The sequence below is a fragment of the Sinocyclocheilus grahami genome, unplaced genomic scaffold, assembly GCF_001515645.1.
Source record: "Sinocyclocheilus grahami isolate Dianchi unplaced genomic scaffold, SAMN03320097.WGS_v1.1 scaffold123.1, whole genome shotgun sequence".
NCBI classification, from domain to species: Eukaryota; Metazoa; Chordata; class Actinopteri; order Cypriniformes; family Cyprinidae; genus Sinocyclocheilus; species Sinocyclocheilus grahami.
Window position 1 is genome coordinate 1380464 of NW_015505302.1, and position 23205 is coordinate 1403668.

Here is a 23205-nt window from a genome sequence, read left to right on the forward strand (position 1 = left end):
TGTGTTGTGTGTGTGTGTGTGTGTGTGTGTGTGTGTGTGTGTGTGTGTGTGTGTGTGTGTGTGTGTGTGTGTGGTTGGTTGGTGGCGCCTGCAAGATGAGATCATCAGAGTTGTTTGCAGCCCTGCACTGCAGAGGAAGTCCCACACAGGGAGAGGGGGTCAAGGCAGGGCAGCAGTCATACATACACTTTCCTTTCTCCCTCTCTTTATACCACAGCACTTCTCTCAATCATCGTTATCGCTCTCCCTTCTCACCCTCTCCTACACTAATTGTTGTCATAAACCTTTCAGTTGTTTTTCCCCATCAGCCCCTCACCTACTACCGTCTCTTTGCTTTCATTTTTCTCTGGAAATCTTGTTTCTTTCTGTTTAAAAACCCTGCAGCCTATTTCTTCAGGTAGCACCCTTATTCTGGCTTTAGGAATGAATTCTGGGTGTTAATGCATAGTATAGTTCTTTTGTGTCACAATGCAGATTTGGACTTTTCAGAAATGTGTTCAACATAGTATACACTCATAAAAATAAAGGTGGTTTTTGTAGCAAGAACCGTTTTGGTTCCACAAAGAACCTTTCCGTGAGCAGTTCTTTGAAAAAATTAACCATTGTTGTCTTAGTGTGAAGAATAATTTAATAAGCTGAAGAACATTTAAGGTCTCTGAGACCCCAAACAAAAGTAATATGTTTCCTTGCAGGTTGTTTGAAGTGAGTTATTGAGTTATCTACTTGGTTCTTCAATTTCATGTATGATATTTGAGCCTTTAATAAACCCTTGGGGTCTCTGAGTCCCCAAAAACAACATGAGCTTCTCATCCTGATCACACACACACAATGACATTTACAGTATCTGGATGGTTGCATGCTTGATCTTAACTCTCACTCTTTCTCTCTCCATCAAGTATTCCTCATCTGCTGCCCGAGTACATTCAGGAGCAGTTCAACCCTCCGTTCAACTTTGACGACCCCTCTCTGCACTACATCACCCACGTCAGCCCGCGTATCCTTGACAACCTCACACCTCAACAGAAGCGCCGGTATCGATAACACAGGCCCTGTGCGGTTCATGCAGCATCAGTGCAGATGTATATATCTGTACATTTGTGTGATCTCGATATGATATTATTTATATTAAAAAGAGACTGCTGACTTTTAGTCATGTGTGAAAGTGAAAGAGCACCAGACATGCAAAAGAAACATGGAGCGATCTGTGAGCAACAAGTTCTGCTGAATTATTGCCTTGGTTATTTAAATATATTAACTCTTGTGAAGAAAATAATGTGCATATGTATGCATTACAGTAATAAAAATAGTGGTAAAATATGCTTTAATGTTATGAAATAATGTCAAATACCACAAAAATGTTCCTATGATACACCCCCCACCCACCCACCCACCTTAGTTTGGGGGTGAAATATGGCATTCTTCAAGGAATTTGAAATAATGGACAATAAGATCTTACACATAAGTGAAATGTTTCTCTGGTCAGAATTATCATCTTGAAAACAAAGCAGCTGAATGTATGTACAGTATGTTGTCTATAAGCAAACATATGGCACCATCAAACCCACTCAAACACTTTGTCTTAAAATACTTAGCAATGGTTATGTTATTTCTATACGCACTACGTTTTTCCTCAAATAAAATCAAATAAAAATCATCAATGCCATGGGATCAGTTTGAATTCAAATCAAATGCATTTATTCATCTTTTATATTTAAGGTCTCTGAGACCCCAAACAAAAGTAATATGTTTCCTTGCAGGTTGTTTGAAGTGAGTTATTGAGGTATCTACTTGGTTCTTCAATTTCAAGTATGATATTTGAGCCTTTAATAAAACCTTGGGGTCTCTGAGTCCCCCAAAACAACATGAGCTTCTCACTTTCATGAGAGCAGAAATATCCTTTTACATGTAAATCTGTCATTGAATTGTATAACTTGAGAGGTGTAACCTGGGTGGACGACTGTCACTTAAGTATGTTCCAGCTTTTCAGGTTACCTGGAAACAACTGGCTTCTATACACAACCCTTTTTTCCATTCAGATAAGACTTGTTGACACCCATTCTCTTTTATTCCATTTGTAGTGACATTGTTTAATGGCATGAAGTAATGTCACCTTGGGATCAAAATTGATGCCTAGTTGAATCTGCATTTGCCACACAGAAGCAAACTCTTAAAAGAAAGCGCTATTGGCTACCCTTATGGTCCTGCCATTGGACTCTGCACTTTGCATGTGTTTATCTTCCAGTCATAAAACAATAAAGTTTAGGATATGAACTAAGCTCTTTCATGCTCCGGTCTTATCTCCCCTTTACGTCATTTCTGCAAGCCCTTGACTTGCTTTTTGCCAACAGTTTAATCCAGAGTTGGGCTCTGAGAAATGCTGAGTACAGCTTTTCAATCTAAGTGTAACAGCACTTAAGAAACTGCATGAATCCAACAGCATCTGGCTGTAAATCTTCACCAAACTCAAGGGTGAAAGTACTTATGCTGTTTTAAATGGCCCACATCGCTATTGGATGCAAACGAGCTTAATAGCATTAATAGACTCTCACAACTCAGCAGACATAAAGTATCGATAACAAAAAGTATGTGTTTTTGTACGAAGCCCAGCACATGAGATGCAGGAAAATAAATATAAATTGTAGACAAAAATTAAGAATTATTTTCCAAGACTTATTCATTTGTGGCCATGTTGTAGTAATTTGTTTGATTGTTTTAGTTCAATCATGGTCACATTGTAGTAATTGGTCCTTTTTTTGTGTGTTAAATCATAGCTATGTTGTACTACTTTGTTCCCTCGTGTTAAATTAACATTAATATTTATGCATTCGGCAGACTCTTTTATTCAAAGCTTCTTACATTGCATTCAAGGTACACATGCATTCAAGGCACGGTGTACCTAAAACAAATTAACAAATTAATAAGCCATGGGAAATAATTCTTCATTTGTGGACACAATGCCTTGATTTTCCCCCAGATGTCAAGTGAGGGGGACATTGAGAAATTGTACCATGGTATTCTTGGAGTAGCATATACAATACTACATGGATATTTTAATCAAAAATACCATGCTATTACCGTCTGACACAACCAATGTTCTCATAAGAGCTGAGTAAGCGGCTCGTCAGAGCTAAATTAATGTTCATGTTGTAGTAATTCATTCCCTCATTTTAGTTAAATCATGGCTACATTGTACTAATTTGTTCCTTCATTTTAATTTAGTTACTGTAAGTTGTGGCCATGATTTAAGTAAAAAGAGGAAAAAAATGTGTACAATGTGACCACAATGTACCTAAACCAAGGGAACAAATTAACAAGTCAAAGGAACAAATTCTTAATTCATGGACATGATAGCTTATTTTTGTCCCCTGTATGGCATGAGTGGGGCTCTGACCATGCCCGGGGCAAACTCCAGGCACGATACAGTGAGTGCCTGAAGATCTCCTATCCTATAAAAGTTTCCACTTCAAGGCATTCAGTTTCCTCGTGGCGGGAGCTCTGGACTGGAGTATGGTCTCAACAACCTCAGTTGAGAGACCGGATGCTAGGAGCTGTGCCCCCCTCAGGGGTCATGCCCACAGCTTCCAAAACTCTGGGCGGGGGTGAAGGATGATGCCCCCCACCTGAGAGAGGAGATCCCTCCTGATCAGAATGCGGCGTCGAGGAGGGACACAAGATCCGAGAACCATACTCGGGCTGCCCAGAACGGGGCTACTAACAGAAGATGGCGTACTCTCTCCAGAACTCCCGGGAGCAGAGCGATCGGGGGAAAAGTGTACAGATGGAGCCTCGGCCACGTCTGCACCATGGCGTCCAGCCCAAGTGGAGCTGGATGCGTGAGGGAGAAGCAGAGTGGACAGTGTATCGTTTCCTGCAACGCAAACAGATCCACTTCCACCTGGCCAAACTCCCTCCATAGGAGCTCTACCACCTCTGGGTGGAGCCTCCATTCCCCAGTCCTCAGCCCCTGTCTCGACAGGATGTCTGCTCCCTGATTGAGGTGCCCAGGGATGTAGACTGCTCTGATTGAAAGGAGCTTTCCCTGAGCCCACAGGAGGATCTGGTGCGCCAGCCTGTAAAGTAATGGATGAAGTAACGGCTGACTCTCTCTCTCCCTCTCTCTCTGGCCTCCTTCCTCAAGAGAGTGTCTACTTCCTGTTCCAATTCCATAGCCTGCTCTGGGCTCACTAATGTAGGAATGACCTCGTTGAAGCGAGGTGGACGAGAACCGAACTGAATTCTGTAACCTCTCTCTACAGTGTGCAGGACCCATTGTGAGACATTTGGCAGAAGTTTCCACGCTGTCAGAAAGTCTACTAAGGGAACCAGTCTCTTGAGACTGGCCTCTGGTTTCGCTAGATGAGTCACTTCGGTGCCCTGAAGTGGGAACGAACAACCTGACCTCTCTAGCGCCCTCACTTGAGAAGACGAGCTTTCCCATGCCTTTCTGTCGCCGGACGGCAGCTGGGAAATTCGCTTGTCTGAGCTCACTGAGCCCTGAAGCACCGTGGGTGGCAGGGGTATCAGTGAAGCACCCGGAGGGCACTGAGGAGGATCGGACCCTGTAGACGAGGTGTGTACCTCTCCTCCCCAGGGTAGGCTGCCCTTTGGTCGTCAGGACCGCTTGGCCAAGGTCCTCTGCGACAGAATAATGGTCCGCAGATCCGCTTTCTGTTTACGTACGGGTCGCGATGCTCTGTTTCTGGGTCTGGTGATATGAGGAGCTGGACGGCTGGGACTGCTCCTGCTCAGGAGTCCCAAACACCTGGGAACAGTGAGGGAGGACGCACTGGAATGCCGCCACCTGCTTCTTCGCATCCTGAAACCTCTCGACTACAGTATCTACTGCGCCGCAGAAGAGGTCTGAAGGCGATAGCGGGGCATCCATCAGGAAGAATCTGTCCTTGTCTTGTAGCTTGGACAGATTCAACCACAGGTGCCGCTCCGTGGCCACCAATAGCTCTGGTCCCTGAGATGGAGCCGTGGATCTAGCGGGTGAGGACCGAGATAAGGATGAGCCCATCTTGGATCCCTCTGCTAAATCCACTTGTGATCCCCAAAATAACAGCTGCCACTGTGCCTCGGCAACAGCGGGGCCGGACCCAGCAGGATCGCGAACCTGGCCGCTTTCATTGAAGACGGCCAGGTGGGAGTGGAGCACAAGGTGTGGGAGAAGCTCACAATCATAACAGTCAGCCCCCTTGAGAGCTGACCGTGCATGCTCCTCTCCCAAACAGACGACGCACAAATCATGTGTATCCCCACTCAAGAGATAGCATGGGCAGGGAGGAACATAAGACTTGAAACTTCAAGTTCCTGAAGGGGAACCAGAATATATCTAAAACAATGAGACAAATAAATAAATCATGGGAACAAATTCTTAATTCGTGGTCACAATATCTTGTTTTTATCACCCACATAGCATTATGAGGCTCTATATTTTTTTAGACTTTGTATAGTACCATGGTATTCTTGGAGTAGTATATAAATACCATGCTACATCAATATTTTAATCATTTTGTACTATGGTACAAACCAGAAATACCATGGTATTACCATATGATACCACCACTGTACATTCTTGTAACAAGTAGCTTGTAAGAGCTAAATAAGTGGCTACATTGTACTAATTAATTCCCTCATTTTAATTTAGTTACTGTAAGTTGTGGCTATGATTAACTAAAATGAGGGGACACATTAATAAGTCATGGGAAAGTATTGTTAATTTGTGGCCATAATGGCTTGTTTTTTGTCCTTTGTATTTGTGAGATGAGTATGTAAATATGCTATGTGAATATTTAATCATTTAGTACCTTGGAATTACCATCTGATACCACCACTGTACGTTCTTGTAGAGCTTAACATCTTCATACACCCCTGAAAACCAACTCTATCCCCTCCAGCATTGTCAGGCTTCATAAATTAAAGACAACACAACCTCCAGTTACACAGGCGGACATCTACACCCAGACACCTGCTCTGGCCTCAGTATCCACTCCCACAAGCCCTTTGATGAAGACTCCTGAAGTGAACAGACCTGAGCATGCCTCACAGTTCTCAACATTTGCCCTTAAGAGGAGAAATCCACAGTGTCATTCCTGTAAAGAGGTGTTCTGCGATGTCTTTTGAGTGCCTGACCCTGTGTAGACTTGCCTTGACTTGCTTAGAAATGCTCAAGGTATGAGAACTCTAATAAAGATCTGGAATGTTCTGTGGCAGATAAGGCTTCCCTTCCTTGAAGTGGCTCGGTTCTGCATGTTTCACAAGAGAAGAGCCAAGTGCCAAGCAGATAAATGGACTTGAAAAAACATGGAAGAGTGAGTCATTTCACGAGAACAACACATTTAGAGAAGTATATACATAAACACCTTGCCTTCACACTCCATTCCACCTATGGTACCATCGCTCATACACTATACCCAAAACTACTGGGCAAACATGTCATGCAGGTTTACATTCAAACATGTTCACTGCATGTTGTCACATTAACTCAAAATAGCTCGAAATTCTCAAGAATAGCTCGAGAAATTTTTAACATCCACAACTGGGGTCTTCATGACAATATTGCTCTCAAAAGCACATAACTTTAACTGATACTCAATTAGATTTTCACTTATTTTATCTGTAGAGAGTCACAAATAATGAATGTTGCTGCAGAGCGACAGATTTGTCTCAGTCCAATCAACAAATGAGGTATAAAACCAAGTTTCGACCTCCCTTTTTCGATAGCCTAGTTAGTTTCACTTATACATGTCACAAAACGAAAGAAAATATATGTCTGTTTCACTGTGACTTTATGGGAATGGCCATTTAATCTTTATTTTAAGAAGTAAATCCATTAGCTATTTAAGGTCAATAGTAGGTCACTATGGTGACTGATGGAATGGAATTGTGTATTGACCAATCAAAATCCAGAAACAGAACTTTAACATGTATAAATTACAAAAGTCTCATTAAAAGGTGTTGTTAGGAACAAAGCGCAAGTGACTATATTCACAATACAGCACAACCTTGAGTGCATAGCTAATTCATAGTTATTTCATATTAATGGCAATGAAAAGGACCTGTTTATTGCCATTAAACTGAAATCACTGAACCTAACCATAGGAGCCTGAATGTAAATTTACATTATAATTATTACATGTTAGGCCTTGGAACACATTAACATTTAGCCATTGTTCCAAACATGTTTCTTCTTGAAGACCGTGCATTGCTCAGTCGGAATCAAGCTTATCTACCCCTTGTGATTAATATAGCAAGGCCCTTTATGATGTTTCTCCTTTCTTTGTTGCATAATCTTCTCTATGAGCTGCAATCCCAGTGTGGAAAAGCAGATTTGAATGAATAGAGGCCACTGTGTTGGGGATTAGGCAGCAGAGACGGTGGCAAGTCCCAAGTGGACACTGAAGCAGTTACTTATAAGGATTAATAGTGTGCTTGTGCATGTGTGTGTGTATGTATGCATATGGCTGGGTGTGGATTGTGAGCTTCCTGTTTGTGTGTGAATGATTTAATCTATTTATGAATCAATAATTTCAAGTAAATTATGCACTCTGGAAACACATTTATAACATCAGTTATAAAGGGATAGTTTACCTAGAAAATGAAAATGATTTAATTACACTCATGTTAGCTCCAAACCAGGGGCTGTGTTTCCCAAAGCACAGTTAGCAATATGGTTGCAAGTTCCATCGTTACCAACATAGTTTTACAATTTGGTGTTTCCCAAATCCATAGTTCCAACTAAAATTCGCAAACAGCGTCGCAAAGTTGTGTGGTTGGAACTACAGCTCTGTGGTTAGAAGCATAGTTTCATGTTAGTATGACATCTGGACTTAAATAGTACTACAACATGTGGGTTTTGCTCATGCACTTGAGCAAAATAAGCAAGGTATTACAATCTATCTTTCATTCCATACATAAACAATTTAATTCTATGTCTTTTAGTTTGTTAAGAGAATTAAAGTGCTGTTTTTGAAGAGTGCCTATGTGTGTCCTTGCTCGTAAGGGAACCTGCAAAATACAACAAAATAACAGAACAAAAATAGCGAAGCATTCCTCAGATACCATGTTCGTTATTTACAGTAAGAATTTGACAGTAATTTGATCTCAAATTGATTAATTAGCAGAAGATATCACTCCACAACCTGCTTGACGTCATTAACGACAGTTCTAACCAACATGGTTTGAACAACAATGTGTGACAAAATTCCTACATTTTTGGGAAACAGTCATGGCTTGCTATTAGTTTCTCCAACATGGCATCGTACTTAAGCAGCAGGTTACAATGATGTTCGGAAAACACACCCCTGTATGACTTTCTTTCTTCTGGAGAACACAAAAGCAGAGTATGTTTCAAGTATTTTTGTCCATGCAATGAAAGTCAGTGGTGTACAAAACAACACTGGTCTCCACTGACTTTCATTGCATGGACAATAAAATTCATGTTTTGCTGCGAGGCCTGATTAAGGAGCCTGTTGCGTTATTCTCAAGCTGACCCCAGTGTTTCCACTCTCTCCCACCTGCAGCTTCTCTGGGTTTGGTCCAGAGACAGGTGGCCAGTGGGAGAGAGAGAGCCAGGCAAGCCAAGCATAGAGAAGCAGGCCATCAGATACTACCATGCATTCAGTGAGCACAAGCAGACCTAGCATCTACTGCACGTGTGCCCACAAACCTGCTGCTCCTTATGCCACATCTGACATATCGCTAGATGAGCCTGTCTCAGCTGATGCTACACTTGATTGCTTGCGCACAGCATGCCGAAAGCATACACACTTCAGTCACCATCAGTCACATGTGCATAACCTGCTACGAGGAGCTATGGATCTAATACAGTGAGATGTTTTATATCTCCATATCCATTCCGTTTAATTGCAATCAAGCCGAGTTTTATTCTACTTCAGTTGATTTATATACAGCAATAATGGGATCTCAATCGTCATGGGGGCATTTAATTGCCAATGCTTCTAAATGCTTTATCCTTCATGCTTCATGACATTGTAGGCAGACTTTCTGCAAAGCTTGCAGCGGGTCAACCTTGCCAAATCAATCTGATAAAGAATTTAAGTGGATTGCACTCCATAACTAATGTTCAAATCCTTTTAGCAGAGCGGGATCAGTTTAACCATTTGTTTTATTTTATTTATTACATTAATGGCATAAAATTACACACAATGCTCAGTCTATTCCCAGCCTGTAGATTTAGTTGCATTGAGAACAACATGTCCCCCACAATATTCAGATTAGTGGTGGACCTATATGTTTTTTAATGGTTTGATTAATAATTATAAAACTTGGTATCCTGAATATGTGGTCCTGAATCATTTGCTCAGTTTTAACCATCATTTATTCAACTTGATTGCTTTGGTGGCATCATCAAAGTCAAAAAAAGCTTCAAATGTATCTTAGATCACTTAATGCTTAAATGCTACACAATTCCCATCGTTTGTTGCAGTGTCAAAAATGAACTTTTTTAGTATTATTAATGGCCAATATTTGGGTATCAATTTTCAAGAGCGTCTTCAAAGCATCATAACAATTTATGTTACGTGATATGCTTCGAAATGTTACATAACAGATTTTTGTGCCCTGATATTTTAAATAGTTGGTTAAATTTGTCACGTTAAATTTGAGCCCTGGTTCATTTCTGACCCTGATGTGTAGTGACTGAGTCTAGCCGGGAATGCAGCTCTACTCGGATCTTAGCGAGTGACGCATTGCGGCTACGAATGGACCAATCAGAAGCCGCCTCTCCTGGCCATAACGTGCAGTACTTCGATTGACGCATCACACTTTAGCAGAATGTATGTGTCCGCCGGGTTAGTTAGTTCCACTCAAAACAGGTCCACCTCGCTGCATATGGCACATTTTCGCGATTTGAACACGGCGCTATCGTATAGAATCCACGCTACTTTCAACTGCACGCTCACGCATCACAATAGTGGCATTTTTGACGCTCGTTTCTGAAAGCGAAGGAAGTGTGTTGGCGGATGCAGAGAAATCAGGGGGAGGAGTTTATAAGCGACCGTTAAAAGCGCGTCAAGCTCTGTGTGATTGCATCCTGTTTGTTTGCCAGCTGCGTACTTCTGTGTGGAGATACATCTGTTAAAACAGCGCGATGGTGAGTAAAAACTGTTATATGTTACCGTCACTGCTTATTTAGTGCAAAATGCAGTTATTATAGGCAGCATATCTAAAATAATGCGCGCTACAGTCAGCACACAGTTCCTTGATACTGAATGGCTGTATGTAATTTTCTTTTCATGTATGGGAGTGATAGCAGGTAACGTTAGTCTTCTGCCTTGGGTTTATATATGCGTAGACATTTAATTTCGTATGTAAACTTCTATTCACTAAGTTAACTATTCAGTTCTCGCTGTATCGTGAAGTAATCTAAAGCAACCGCTCGGAAAAGCTTCACTGATAGCGAACACCGTTTATCAGGCGCGCCAGCTGCAAATATGGCGCATCTCTCTTGCGCGAGCTCATGTTTGCATATTTGCTCGTTATCAAACACTTTATAGTTATATGGAAAGCATTTGACGTCTGTGGTCTTTTAATTCAACGATGTTTACATGAATAAAGCAGTATGAAGACTTTTACGAGTAGTGGAGAAGGATTGCGCCACCTTCTGCAGTTAGTCTTAAAGGTGTAGTTCACCCCAAAATGAAAATTGTAATTATTGCCTCTCATGCTGTTACAAATCCATACGACTGATTGACTTTCTAATTTGGAACACAAAAGGAGATGTTAGGGATTGACCGTCTCAGTCGACATTTTACTTCCCCCCCCCCCCACATAATGAAAGTGAATGGTGACTGAGGCTCTGTCTGTCTAACATCTAATTTTGGGGGGAATTATTCCTTTTATCAGGTCTTTTATGATGTCTATGTTTTAAGCTACTATAGACACGTTGCCAGCGGTATTAATGGTGAATCAATAGGTTTTCTGATGGCTGATTCGGAAATTATTAGACGTGGTGTAATTCTTGTTTTCAATGCAAGTCGTCTTTTTCTTCTCCTTTGCAGGCTGACCAGTTGACAGAAGAGCAGATTGCCGGTAAGACATCCCCCTCCCATCCATTGGCACATGGCCGGTGGTGTGGATTCCCATGGTTTTCCTCTCTTCTCCGCCCCCCCACTCTCTGTGGATTTATCTTATTTCCTTTTATGGCGAGCCTTGAGACTCTGTCGGGACCCATTTCCCCCAAATGAATGGACAGGTTGTTGCGGTGGGGAGTGTGTGGCACCAGTGTTCAAGACAAAGTGAATGAGTAATTGCCGGGGCTAGTTGTAATTTTCGATGAACACACCCTCTTCTCTGTTGGAGAGCGTTAGTAACTGCAGGCACAGAGGAACAAGGGTGTGTCCCCTGTTGGACTGAACATCTCGATGGCTTTGACGTGAAGCTACTGTTTCACCAGCCGCTGGTTGAGTCTCTAGTTCGAGTATCGTGATGGACTTGTAGCGGTTCTATGGGTAGCACATGATGTTCTTGCTGTCATTATAACGGATTTCCAGGGTGTTTTGGCTTATTTAGGTAACTTAAGTGGCCAGGTGACTTTTTTTATTTTTTATTTGTGAATGCACTTTTCTCTTTATATCTAATGTACGCTAGAATTGTGCTAGTGTGCTTGTATATGATAACAGAAACATTTCTTTAATTTTAGATGACTTGGGTGTTCGTTTCTGGTGTTACGTGCAAAGGCCATCCTGCATGTTTAATCTGAACACTTTGGTAGAAAATGGATGTGAAACCCTCTCACTTTCAGGATACACGGTGGTTGTTTTTTTGACTAATGTTTTAATCGTGGTTGTGTGATTAGTTGATAACCTCAAACAGCAATGCTGTGAAACCATTTAGGTCATTGTGGTCAGTCACCATAGCGACAGTGAGGTCATGGTGGTTTATCCATCAAGACCTAGTCACTGAAGTGTGTTCCCTGGAGAACGTGTGCGGTCACGGCTGTGTTTCCATACTGCTCTGAAGTGTAGATCCTATATCAGCTCAATAAGGTCACCGCATTGGATCTCCATATGGTTTAGTGGGTCTCCATAGGAACAGAGTGAGGTCACAGTGCTAGATCTCCATAGAAACCGTGCCTCGGAGTTGATGGTTTGCATAGAAGCAGGGTAAGGTTTCGTTTGCGTGGGGACAGTCCGTTGTAGCAGCCAGTGGCATTTTACATAGAGACGTAAAAAAAAAAGTTTCCTTTTTTTCCATTCTAGTTATTCAAGACTTTTCTAGTTTGGGTGTCACATGGTCTTCCTGTGTGTGCCTTGTGTAATAAACTGATAATTACAGACTGTTGTAGCAATGCAGGCGCATATGCAGAGTTTGTTTGGTTTGTTTTTTTTGCAACGTCGTGTTCATTGAGTATTGGCAAACTGCTGTTTAAAGTATGCACAACTTTGTTGTTGTTCTTGGTGGTTGTGTCTCTGACCCTAAATTTTAAAGGCAACATACTTTCAAAATTAGACTTTTTCTGAGTGCAGGATCAAATTCAGGGAATGCAATTAAGTCAGGATGTTGTTATCCATTAGGAATTGGTTTGATTGTGAAAGTGGCCAGTTATTTACTGGAATGAAGCATGATGGCTTTATGATGTTTTTTTTTTTTTTTTTAGAATAACAGGTGCTGATGAATCGTTCATTAAGACCAGGAACATTTGTTAATATAAATAAGGTCACTATGTTTCATGTTGGCTTTAAATGCTCTATGGCTTCAAGCTTCTTTTGCCTTAATATCTGAAAGGGCTTGTTTTGGAAGTGAATGTGTAAAGAAGGGCATCCCTTCTTTGGAACTGGCCCCACTGGTTCCTCTGTGTGTCTTTTGTGTTCAGTGTTCGTTTATCTTTGGGAGATTCTGTTAATACAAGGTCCCGTTTTATTTATCGGTCACCCTTTGCAGAATTCAAAGAGGCTTTCTCACTGTTTGACAAGGATGGTGATGGCACCATCACAACCAAAGAGCTGGGCACTGTCATGCGCTCGCTTGGACAGAATCCAACAGAGGCGGAGCTGCAAGACATGATCAATGAAGTGGATGCTGATGGTAAGGAGGATGCATGCAGTCATCAACACAAGTGTTGAATGTTAAAAGTTGGGGTTCGTCTGAATACTTCTGCTCTCTGCATAGGAAATGGGACGATAGACTTCCCAGAGTTCCTGACCATGATGGCGAGGAAGATGAAGGACACAGACAGCGAGGAGGAGATCAGAGAAGCATTCCGTGTCTTTGATAAGGTAAAGCTTGTCCCGTTCCAGAATAAGACGCTAGTGCCACACAAAGTCACGTGCAGTCGCTGACCTGGATATCCTGTGCTGTAGGATGGCAATGGTTACATCAGCGCAGCTGAATTGCGTCACGTCATGACAAACCTCGGAGAGAAGTTGACCGACGAAGAGGTTGATGAGATGATCAGAGAAGCAGACATTGACGGAGACGGACAGGTTAACTACGAAGGTGAGTTTATTGTGGAGTAGATTTTTAACTTGTTGGTTATTACACCGTCCTCAATAAAAGTGAGAATGCACAATCGCAGCTTATCAGAACGTGGTTTGTTTAATTGGGATTTTGGGGCCAATAAGGTTCCACTGTGGGCGGGGGTCTTGACGCCACAAAATAACCAAGTGACCAGCAAAATAATATTTGTTGCAGTTGTGGCTGGTTAGGACACAGTCTCAGGGTGCAACTTACTTCATGTATGAAATCTTGTCATCTTTCGGAAACGGACTAACACGTTCTCTGTCTCCACAGAATTCGTACAGATGATGACGGCGAAATGAAGGCCTTGTACAGATCCTCTCTCTTCTATAAATAATTTGCCTTTTTTCTGTTTAATTTATCTGTAAAATGTTAAGTCCCCTTCCTCCTCTCGGCTGTCCAAAGGAACTGCATGTAAACTGCATAGGATCTTCAGTCCTCATGTCCCTTTCTTTTGCTGTCATCGTGTTTTTGGAGTGGCGGTGCGGTTACACGATCAGGTGCTTGTTGCCACGAAGGGGGGGTTGTGACATGCAAAAAAAACACAGGTCACGTCTGTCTGCCCCCCTCATGCGTAGCAAGAATGGAGACCTGCCTGCTGGTTGTCTCTTGGCAGCGACGTTGGCATGGCAACAATGTAGAGGAGTAACTCTGCATGGACTATGGACAAAGTATATAATATATATATGAAATTTCTCAGCATTGCACTACTGCAAAAAAGAAAATGACACTGGTGTATCTACAAGATACTCGTACATAAACTCTTTTTGTATCTGCTGTTCTATACCAAGAACTTGTTTGAATCTTACAATGCTTTTTAATGTTTTATTCACTAGTTTTCTTTTTCTTTCTTTACTTTTTTCCTTTTTTATTTTTTATTATTTTTTTTTAAAGCCGCTTAATGGCATTGTTATGCCTCAGATAGTCCATTCCAAGTTGTATATTTGTTTTCCAATAAAATTTACTATTTACCCATGCTGAAAAGATTCTTTGTTTGTGACGCATCTTTTAGCCCTCTAATTAAAAACTCTTATGTTAATAATTATGCATCCCAGAGCTGATCTTAGTGGTTTGAAACTGCTAACTAACTTTAATTAACTGAGATGTTTACAATATTTATTGTAATAGTTGAAATGATTCATTTGTAAATCACTATTCAGTGCGTCTCGGAGTCAGCTGGATAAATGATTGTGTACTCGCAGGATCGGATTGGGGCGAGGCCTCCATGTCAAAAAAGCTCATTAAAATACTCTTGAATGACAATTGTTGTAAAAGTCATTTTTCCACTGAGTTTAAATGGGTGTTATTCAGAAGTTTAGCTATGTTTGTCAGGGTTTAGTTGTTTTTATGTATGTCGGGAGAATTTATGCTGTGCTAAGACCTAGTGTTCCATAATATTAGATGCATATAAAGAAGCATGCATGCATCAATCAACATTAGGTATAAAGACTTTTCTAGACTACCACTAAAGGAGCTTTGTGGGCAATCCGAAACAAAAGTATGAGGATGTTAAATGGATTTATTTCTTCTTTTTTTTTCATGAGCTCTTTATAATAGTAAGCCGTGAAGCGTGGCTTAGTTATTCATGCTATGTGAGTGTTGAAGTGCACTGGTACAGGAGACAGCCCTGACAAACAGTAAACACTGGGCCCTTCAGTTGCTTGTTGGAAGCATGTGTTCCTGGTCGTCAAGCAACAGAGCAGAACATTCTGCCCTAAACTCCCAGAGAAAGCTGCCTTCTCTGCTGTTATTCATGTGACAAACCCTTACAAATGCATGCGTCATACGCCTCTTGCATACAGCGATTATATAAATAAAACTATTTTATATGGTTTCAGCAACCTAGATTTGATAGATCCCGTTCAAAGTTTAGGTGATTTATTGGAGCTGTTTAACTCCGCTGTGTAATTTATGATTCTTTGAGAAATTGAATCAGACACATGTATACATAGCTTACAGTATGAGTAAAATTATTGTAGATAGCAGTTTAGATTGAAATTTAGGAGATTAGATTAGATAATTTGATATAGTTTTTTTTGTTTGTTTTTTACAATATATCAAACAAAATCAGTAAATGTAACTAATGAATAAGAGAGCCAACACATAGCAGACATTTGTGTCTCCAGTATTCTTGATTAATAGTTAAATAGTAGGAGTATCTAAGCAACGCTTCTTGTCGTTGAGGTGTCTGTTACAGAAGACAAAGAGGAACGACAGAAGTATGACCACAGGAAGAGAGAAAACATTACCCAAAGGAAAACGTATAGATGGGGTAAGTTTTCACATTTACTGCAGTGGAAGAAAGACAATAGATTTCTCTATAGTGCGGAGATCTTCAGTCCTGCAGAGTTTAAGGGGTTTAGCTCCAACGCTGATCAAACACACCTTCTAGTAATTTTCGAGCAATCCTGAAGACCTTGATTAACTTGTTCTGAGTGTGTTTGATCTGGGTTGGTTCAATGTCCACTTACAAAGGTATATATATTTATAATATATACATTCATTTGACAAAAGTTTTTTTTAATTTCAAATAAATGTTGTTCTTGTAAACTTAAATTAAGTTATTCTGAACAAAAGTTTTTTTTTGTTTTGTTTTTTTTTATTCTGAAACAGAAAGAAATGTACACTGACAGAAGTGGCTGGTGGAGAAACACTATTAAGGTAAGAGATCCAACAAAAAGAAACATAACAAGAACGCTTGTTCTGAAACATTTATGGCAAACACAACATAAAGTGTATTTTTGGTGTAAGTGGCCTCTGTCTCAAAAATAAGTCCTGTTTCACACCGCACACAAGAGCAGCTTGTATTTATTTTGGTTCTCATATTAACAGGTTACAGCTTTCACACTGCCTGCATAAGCAGCACTGCATAACCACAGCTGCAAGCAGAGCCTATTTTTTGTCCTGAAAAAAAAAGCATTATAAACCTGTATTATCAATACAATGATGTTTTCAGTCCAGCGGTTTTTTGCACTTCAGGCTCTGTTCCACATAGGTTAATAGCCATTTGGATGTAAATGTGGCTCTTCTATGTTACTAAAGAACAGTGTAGTAACTTTAGGAGTCATGTAAGGTGTGAATCCGGCATAAAAGAGGTCTCCTCAATCTACCACCAGAACTATCCCATTCCTGGCAGTTACCACATTCGGGACTTCATAGAGGAGACAGAACTTAACCCTGTGCCTAGGACGTATGGCTTCAAAGGCCCCAAGCGAAACACCCTCATGTCAACTGTACATCGAGCGGATGTGCTATTGCCCGGGGCATATAACTTCACCGACTCAACCAACGAGGCGCTGCAGCGCCAGGCAACTTACTCTTTCAAAAGCTGTCCCAGACCTGACATCCACACTTTGGGCCTCAGGGATAAGGTCAGTGAGTCACCCAAATCAGTGATGCCCCTGCACTGTACCCTGACATCACCAGCATTTCAACACGTCACTTCTAAATCATGAATGTTAGTAATCTTGTATGCCAGTATTTTTATTTTTTTATTTATTTTTTGTGAGTGACATTTGTTGACACGGGGGGGGACTGATCCCTCCAGAACCGCCCCTGACGATGCAGTCCATTGATGAGTCCGTCTGTCCGCGGTACATTTAGCGTTTGGTTTATAGTCCGTTATTCACACAGAATGAATTGCAGTGAGCCAAATGAACGCAGTGCAGTGGAAATGAGAGAAAAAAAATGTGCAGGCTCTTGAGATGCATTTCACAGACCAAATTGCAGTAAGCTGAACGCAGTTAACACAAAACACTTTTTTCCATTTAAAAACAGTTTAAATGTGGCAAAGTGGTCAAAGAGACAGTCTAGCACAGGCTGACATAAGAAAACAATTGGAACAGAAAAACATTATATAACCTGCTGTTGAATAGTAAATTTTCTGGCCGGTAGGTGGTTTCTACAGGTTTGATTCAAAGTGATGAGGTAATAATACAACTGTTCAGAATTGGTTTCTATACTTTGTAACTTTGCCTAGTTTACAATGTGACAGAGTTTTAATTAATACAGCTGCATGTAATCAAATAGTTCTTTTTGTTGCACCCTTGACCCCAATCATTTCAAAGCATTAAATTGTTCCTCAAGGTGGCTACAACGTTCTGTCTTATATTCCATGACATGTTCGTATTGGTTTAGTGTAAACGGCAGTATGCTGACTTGACACTAAAAACAGAGGTAAAATATTTATCTGATAATCAGTGGCTGGAGCTCACACTGAGTATGTGAATGAGTGTGTCAATACAATTGGTTGATGTAGTGTTTGTGTGTGTTTAACGCAGGATATTAACCTCTCACCCGGTCATTATGATGTTACAGAGAAACCTATCCCCAAATCACCCTGCAAGTGAGTAGCCCTTTCACACACTCCTAGTCAGAGAACATCACGCACTGCAGCGCGGCGATGTTCTTGGTTTCTTCCTTAATCTCAGGCAGTTCACAGAACAGCCCTCAGATGCTTTAGTGCAGGCCTCAACAGCAAGGATGGTCCATTGCATTTGCACTTGTCTCTCAAATACGGGCTTTATGGAGACTTAACATTTGGCTTTCTGTGATTATAGTTACCTTTCGGTGATTTAAAGACATGACAAATGTGAATTTATCATCTTGGATCAACATAGATTAGATTTTGTTTGAATTTGTAAGAATAATCTGCTTCATTTCCAGCTGTTTTTATTTAAATTTACACCTTTATCGCTGGTTAAACTTAGAGGAACATTCAGATCCTAAAACTCCAGTTCAGTAATTATTGTGGTAACCATTGTGGACAATTAATCAATTGAGCATCGAAGTATCTAGCCAAAACATACAAAGTGTACTCAATTTAATTGTACTTAAAGTTGTCACGGTTATGGACTTTTGTGTGCGTGTTCCTGTGCTCCTGTCTTCGTTTTTCATTGACCTAGTTTTCCTTAGTTGCACTGATTACAAGTTCACCTGTGTTGATTGATTAGCTCGTTTGTCTCCATTCCTTTAAGCCAGGGCTGTCCAAACTCGGTCCTGGAGGGCCGGTGTCCTGCAGAGTTTAGCTCCAACCCTAATTAAACACACCTGAACCAGCTAATCAAGCTCTTACTAGGCATAGAAACTTCCAGTCAGGTGTGTTGAGGCAAGTTGGAGCTAAACTCTGCAGGACACCGGCCCTCCAGGACCGAGTTTGGCCAGCCCTGCTTTAAGCCCTGTGTTCTCCCGAGTTCCATTGTCCTGTATTGAGAATGTTTCCTGTTGGTTGTGCTGTGGTTTCCCTGAGTTTCTCTAGCGGTTCTTCTGTGGATTTATTAAAAGACTGTTATTCGTAGTTCTCCATTGTCGTGTGCTTCTTACAGCATCAACAACTGTAACAAAAGGTCTAAAGTAAGAAGTTGACTTTTTTTTCTTAGCTTTGGAAATTTACTGATGAAATGAAGAAACCGTGGCGATTTCCCCATTAAATAAGAAGAAATGAGAGGATATATTATGTAATAATATATACAGTGAAATATGTTAGCTCAAAATGCAACTGAAAGGAGTAAAGCATGACTACTTCTTAAAAATGCAATTGAGTAAAAGTAGAAGTATTCCGTTTCAATAGTACAAAAGTTCCACAAAATAGTATGAAATACAGTTACCCAAGTACGTCAAACCCTTCTGAATTATAGAAGGTCATATGGCAGGACAGTGCTAAAAGTGCTTTAAATTTCATGTCAACTATCCATTTTACCACAAATGAGAATAAAAATAAATTAATTAATTAAATGGATTATTTTTGTGGTGGGGCCAATAAAATATTAGCAGAGCTAGTACAAATCTGAAGCACAGCCTTGAGGCCTGTAGTATTTCACCTGTGTCTGTTGACTCTTTCTACTCCTTCAGCCTGTCTGCACCATTTTATTGTCTTCTCTTATGACACTGGTCTCTTATTGCAGACATGTGATGTTCCGATCAGTGGTACAGAGGGTCAGCTTTCTCCCGGTAAGTGTCCGGTTTCAACATAAAAATCTCAACCTAACCTATTATGTGTATATTAAATGCTTTGCCTTTTTTAGCCGAGAATGTTTTTAAAAGCATCTAGATTCGAGTGAGTTTCACTGCTGTGCGTCAGTGTTGCACCTCATGCACCGTGGCTTCAGTGGTGTGTTGGCTGGTTATTCGAGCTGTGCTGGCAGCTGTCTAGTATTGATGGAACAGTGAGGATGCTAAATCATCCTCTGGGTCTCATTAGAGCGAACATTAGGGCTTTGTGTGGCTGTAAGAGGGTGTCATTTCATGTAAGACAAGTGTTTTGTCAAAGGTTAAGTAGCTAAGAAACCTCAAGCTTATTCTTCAGATGATAGATCAACAGCAAACAGCCAAATTCTCTTATACTCATTGGCTGATCTTAAGGCTGGAATACACAAAAGAGTTCTTCTCAACAGATATTAAAACACTAGATGTCATACACTTGCTAACTTTGTAAATGGTTAGCCATCATACACTAAACGACTGAGGATCACACAGTGCCAGACTTTCAAGTTGTTTCGAACACCATAAACTCATGGAGAAACATGTGCTTTATTGTTAGGAGACGTGTGACAAATTAAAAATTTATATTTGTTCTAAAAGCAGCTCAAAATATCAAGCATGTTTGATATCCTCCAACTGGATGGAATCACATCTGAAGCTACAAGATTGTCTGTTTCTCTGAAAAGTCTGGTCCTTTTATAAACTATGCAATTTTCTGACAAAATCCGCAGACTGACTCTGATTTTCAGCAAGTAGCATTGACTCCAAACTCCCAGACTGTAAATTGACCAAAATCAGTAAAAAAGTCAGGTATTGCAGTCTTTTTGAAATTTCGATTGTTATCAGACATTGCTTATTAAAAAAGAGAGTGCTGTTCATGTGATATCACAATAACACACACGAGTCAAGGGTGATATTTCTTTTATACAACAGTTAAAAAGGGGTTATTATTGAGTAACTTACATTTTAGACACAAATCAGTTACTTGGTCTTTTTTGTTCCTCCAAGAAAAATAGGTTCAAGCAAAGCCAAAGCATAATTAACCATTGTGTCCATGAATGAATGAATCCTCTTGCACAAATTGGTGAACGATTCAATGACTCACTCATGCTTCTTTCGATAATGGATGAGTCTGAATTTTTTAAACAATTGGTTAATTAAATAATTCAATGACTTATTCATAAATACAGTCACCTGTTTTTTTTTTCTGAATTAATCCTTGCTTAAATGAATTGGTTGAGTGAACGATTAAATGACTCATAAAATCAGTCACTTGCCGCCACCTACTGGTGTAGCGATGTAACAGAAAGAGTAACTGAAAAATCCAAACCAGTAATGCATGGAATGAGAGTCTGTCTGCAGCATACAAAAACAGACAGGTGGAGTGATACAAACAGTGAAACGTCCCAATGCTGTTGGACTGTAATATCAGGCTGTGTGCTAATCTCAGAACCCTCTGATAGTATTTCTTAGGAGATATAAAAATAGACACAATTGAGACAGTTGATGGCATAAAGTAAGCCTATATAGCTATAAAATGAATGTAGATAGCATAGTTCAGGTAACTGGATTTGAATTGTGTGCTGATATTAAGATCTCTGCTATCCTGGCAAATTTGAGATCTTTTCTCTAAAACTCAAAAGGGGACATTTGAGATTACCAGAGTATTTCTATCAGGGGAAAGGTGTAAGAATTATATTTTTCTTTCTTCATTTAACCTCATTGATGTCTAGGAGAACCACTGAGATACTATAAAGACCTTATTTGTAATTTTTCATTCCTGGTCATTTTGACTTTCACATATCCAACTTAAAGGCAGTTGTGAGTAGCTGGTGTTGGGGGGTGATTAAATCTGGCTATTCTGGACAGGACTCACACCCTTAATGAAATAATAGCTCAGAGCCTCTACAGACATGTGCAGTATGGCACTGCTATCCGCTCTTATCCAGGGAATGTCGAGCTGGCTGGGTGTCCCATTGAAAGGGTGCAACGGCATGATGCCTCTAAAACCATCGGAAGTTGACCTCATGGGCAAGCAGGCAGAGGGAAGCAAGCTCCCCTGCGGCCAGCATTAACACTTCCAGCATGGTTCAACCCATTACACACACACACATCATAGCACAGGCCAGCTGGATCAAGGCCGCTGGTGGAATCAAATGGCATATAATGATAGCAGACCGCTTTTGTAGCACAGGCGTCTTCTCAACTATGCTTTTGAAAGCATTTAAAAAGCATACCAGTGTTTATTAATTAAAGCCCAACTTGATCATAAATAAATAGATTGGCCCATGGGACATGAAAGGAGAAGTTTAGCAGAATGTCCAAGCTGCTCTTTTCCATCCAATGGAGGTGGATGGTGATTTAATCTGATATGGTTCAAAAAGTTCCAGAAAAGGATCATGACACTTTTTGGGTGAAATACTCCATCAACTGGTTAATTAAATACAATTTTAATTTCTCTTTTGTTGCATTTACTTCCAATGATGGATTTAGAAAGAGGGGCCAGCACCTGGACATTACAACCCAAGGCCAAGCACAGGCATTGCAGTCACTTCCTGCTTTAAGTCTACTGTACCACGGCTGTACAGTGTGCACTCGGTAAGCTCTATTTCTATGCCTCTTTTACATCAGCAAAACCAGTTTTAGGGTCAAAAATCACTACAGCCAATGTATTGATTGTCATAAATGGGAAGGGCATACTGTACATGTTTTTGAGTGAAATAAAGCTAAAAGTCTCAAAACCTTGCCACTTTGCCTGTTTCTGACAGGGAACTCCAGGACCAGGTGTGTATGAGCCTACATGGCACAAAGGTCAGCGGCTTAACACTGATGTCAAAGTGGACTGGGCCCATGACCTCCTTTTTCGCAACATACCATGAACTTCCTTTTGTCTTTGACCTTCCCATATGTATTCATTTTAGTAAAATTTCCCATTCTTTTGTAAGTACAGTGTTCCCAGGTGGCATGTGACTGACCTGCAGTGTTGAAATAATGTCAGCTGTTGTTTTAACATTGAACAAGTTCTGAATTGTTTTTAAAAAAAAGTTAAAGGGGTCATATGATGCTGCTAAAAAGAACATTATTTGGTGTAATGAAATGTTTATGCGGTTTAAGGTTAAAAAACATTATTTTCCACATACTACACATTATTGTTTCTCCTCTATGCCCCGCCTTTCTGAAACGCGTTGATTTTTACAAAGCTCATCGGTCTGAAAAGCAAGGTGTGCTGTGATTGGCCAGCTATCCAGTGCGTTGTGATTGGGCGAATTCCTCAAGCATGTGACGGAAATGTTATGCCCTTACCATACTGTGATGATGCCCTGTCAGGCCGGAGCGATGATTCAAAAACATGAAAACCCATTATAAACGAGGCATTCTTGCATCCAGTGGGGACATAATTATGGATTATAATGATTTATACGGCGGCCTAGAGTGAGCAGAGTCCGGGGGCTAGAGTGAGGAACGGCCGGAGGGCTAGAGTGAGCAGAGGCGGCAGGCTTGAGAACGGCGCGGCCGGGGGATTCGAGGGAGCGTCCGGAAGGACATGTGAAGACTAGGGCTGGGTATCATTCAAAATGTTTCGATACCGATAACGATACCTTGACTTCGATACCGGTTCCTGAACGATACTTTTTTCGATACCAATTTTATGTAATCAATTTTAGCAAGATTACATTATCTAAAAAAAAAACGTTGGTTTTATTTTTCAGCTTGTTGATGTTTATACAAACTCAAAGACTCATC

At 40.7% G+C, this 23205-nt stretch overlaps 3 protein-coding genes across 3 annotated transcripts in view; all 3 read left to right on the forward strand.

Annotated features, from left to right (window-relative positions):
- Window positions 1-960, forward strand: part of LOC107590018 (mucin-like protein) — a 20304-nt gene extending 19344 nt beyond the window's left edge. The window contains exon 22 of the mRNA XM_016278616.1: window positions 897-960. The gene's annotated coding sequence lies outside the window, so the exon portion shown is untranslated. The remainder of the gene's footprint in view (window positions 1-896) is intronic.
- A 9063-nt stretch (window positions 961-10023) lies between these two features.
- Window positions 10024-14458, forward strand: calm2a (calmodulin 2a (phosphorylase kinase, delta)). Its single transcript, XM_016278598.1, has 6 exons — window positions 10024-10117; window positions 11025-11055; window positions 12907-13050; window positions 13135-13241; window positions 13326-13461; window positions 13756-14458. Exons 1-6 carry the CDS (start codon window positions 10115-10117, stop codon window positions 13782-13784), a joined length of 450 nt encoding a protein of 149 aa, XP_016134084.1. The 5' UTR covers window positions 10024-10114; the 3' UTR covers window positions 13785-14458.
- A 441-nt stretch (window positions 14459-14899) lies between these two features.
- On the forward strand, window positions 14900-22420 carry stpg4 (sperm-tail PG-rich repeat containing 4). Its single transcript, XM_016278617.1, has 8 exons — window positions 14900-14980; window positions 15680-15754; window positions 16096-16143; window positions 16599-16853; window positions 17763-17827; window positions 19386-19431; window positions 21955-22059; window positions 22230-22420. The coding sequence occupies exons 1-8, from the start codon at window positions 14900-14902 to the stop codon at window positions 22338-22340; spliced, it is 786 nt and encodes a 261-aa protein (XP_016134103.1). The 3' UTR covers window positions 22341-22420.
- Window positions 22421-23205: the final 785 nt, after the last annotated feature.

Bases quoted from the DNA above. Each gene is read 5' to 3' on its own strand.
- calm2a (XM_016278598.1), top strand. The intron at 13,051-13,134 runs GTAAGGAGGATG...CTCTCTGCATAG, and splicing joins CAATGAAGTGGATGCTGATG to GAAATGGGACGATAGACTTC. The intron at 13,242-13,325 runs GTAAAGCTTGTC...CCTGTGCTGTAG, and splicing joins CATTCCGTGTCTTTGATAAG to GATGGCAATGGTTACATCAG.
- stpg4 (XM_016278617.1), top strand. From the start codon at position 14,900: ATGCATGCATCAATCAACATTAGGTATAAAGACTTTTCTAGACTACCA. The intron at 17,828-19,385 runs GTGAGTAGCCCT...CTCTTATTGCAG, and splicing joins ATCCCCAAATCACCCTGCAA to ACATGTGATGTTCCGATCAG. The intron at 22,060-22,229 runs GTAAGCTCTATT...TGTTTCTGACAG, and splicing joins GGCTGTACAGTGTGCACTCG to GGAACTCCAGGACCAGGTGT.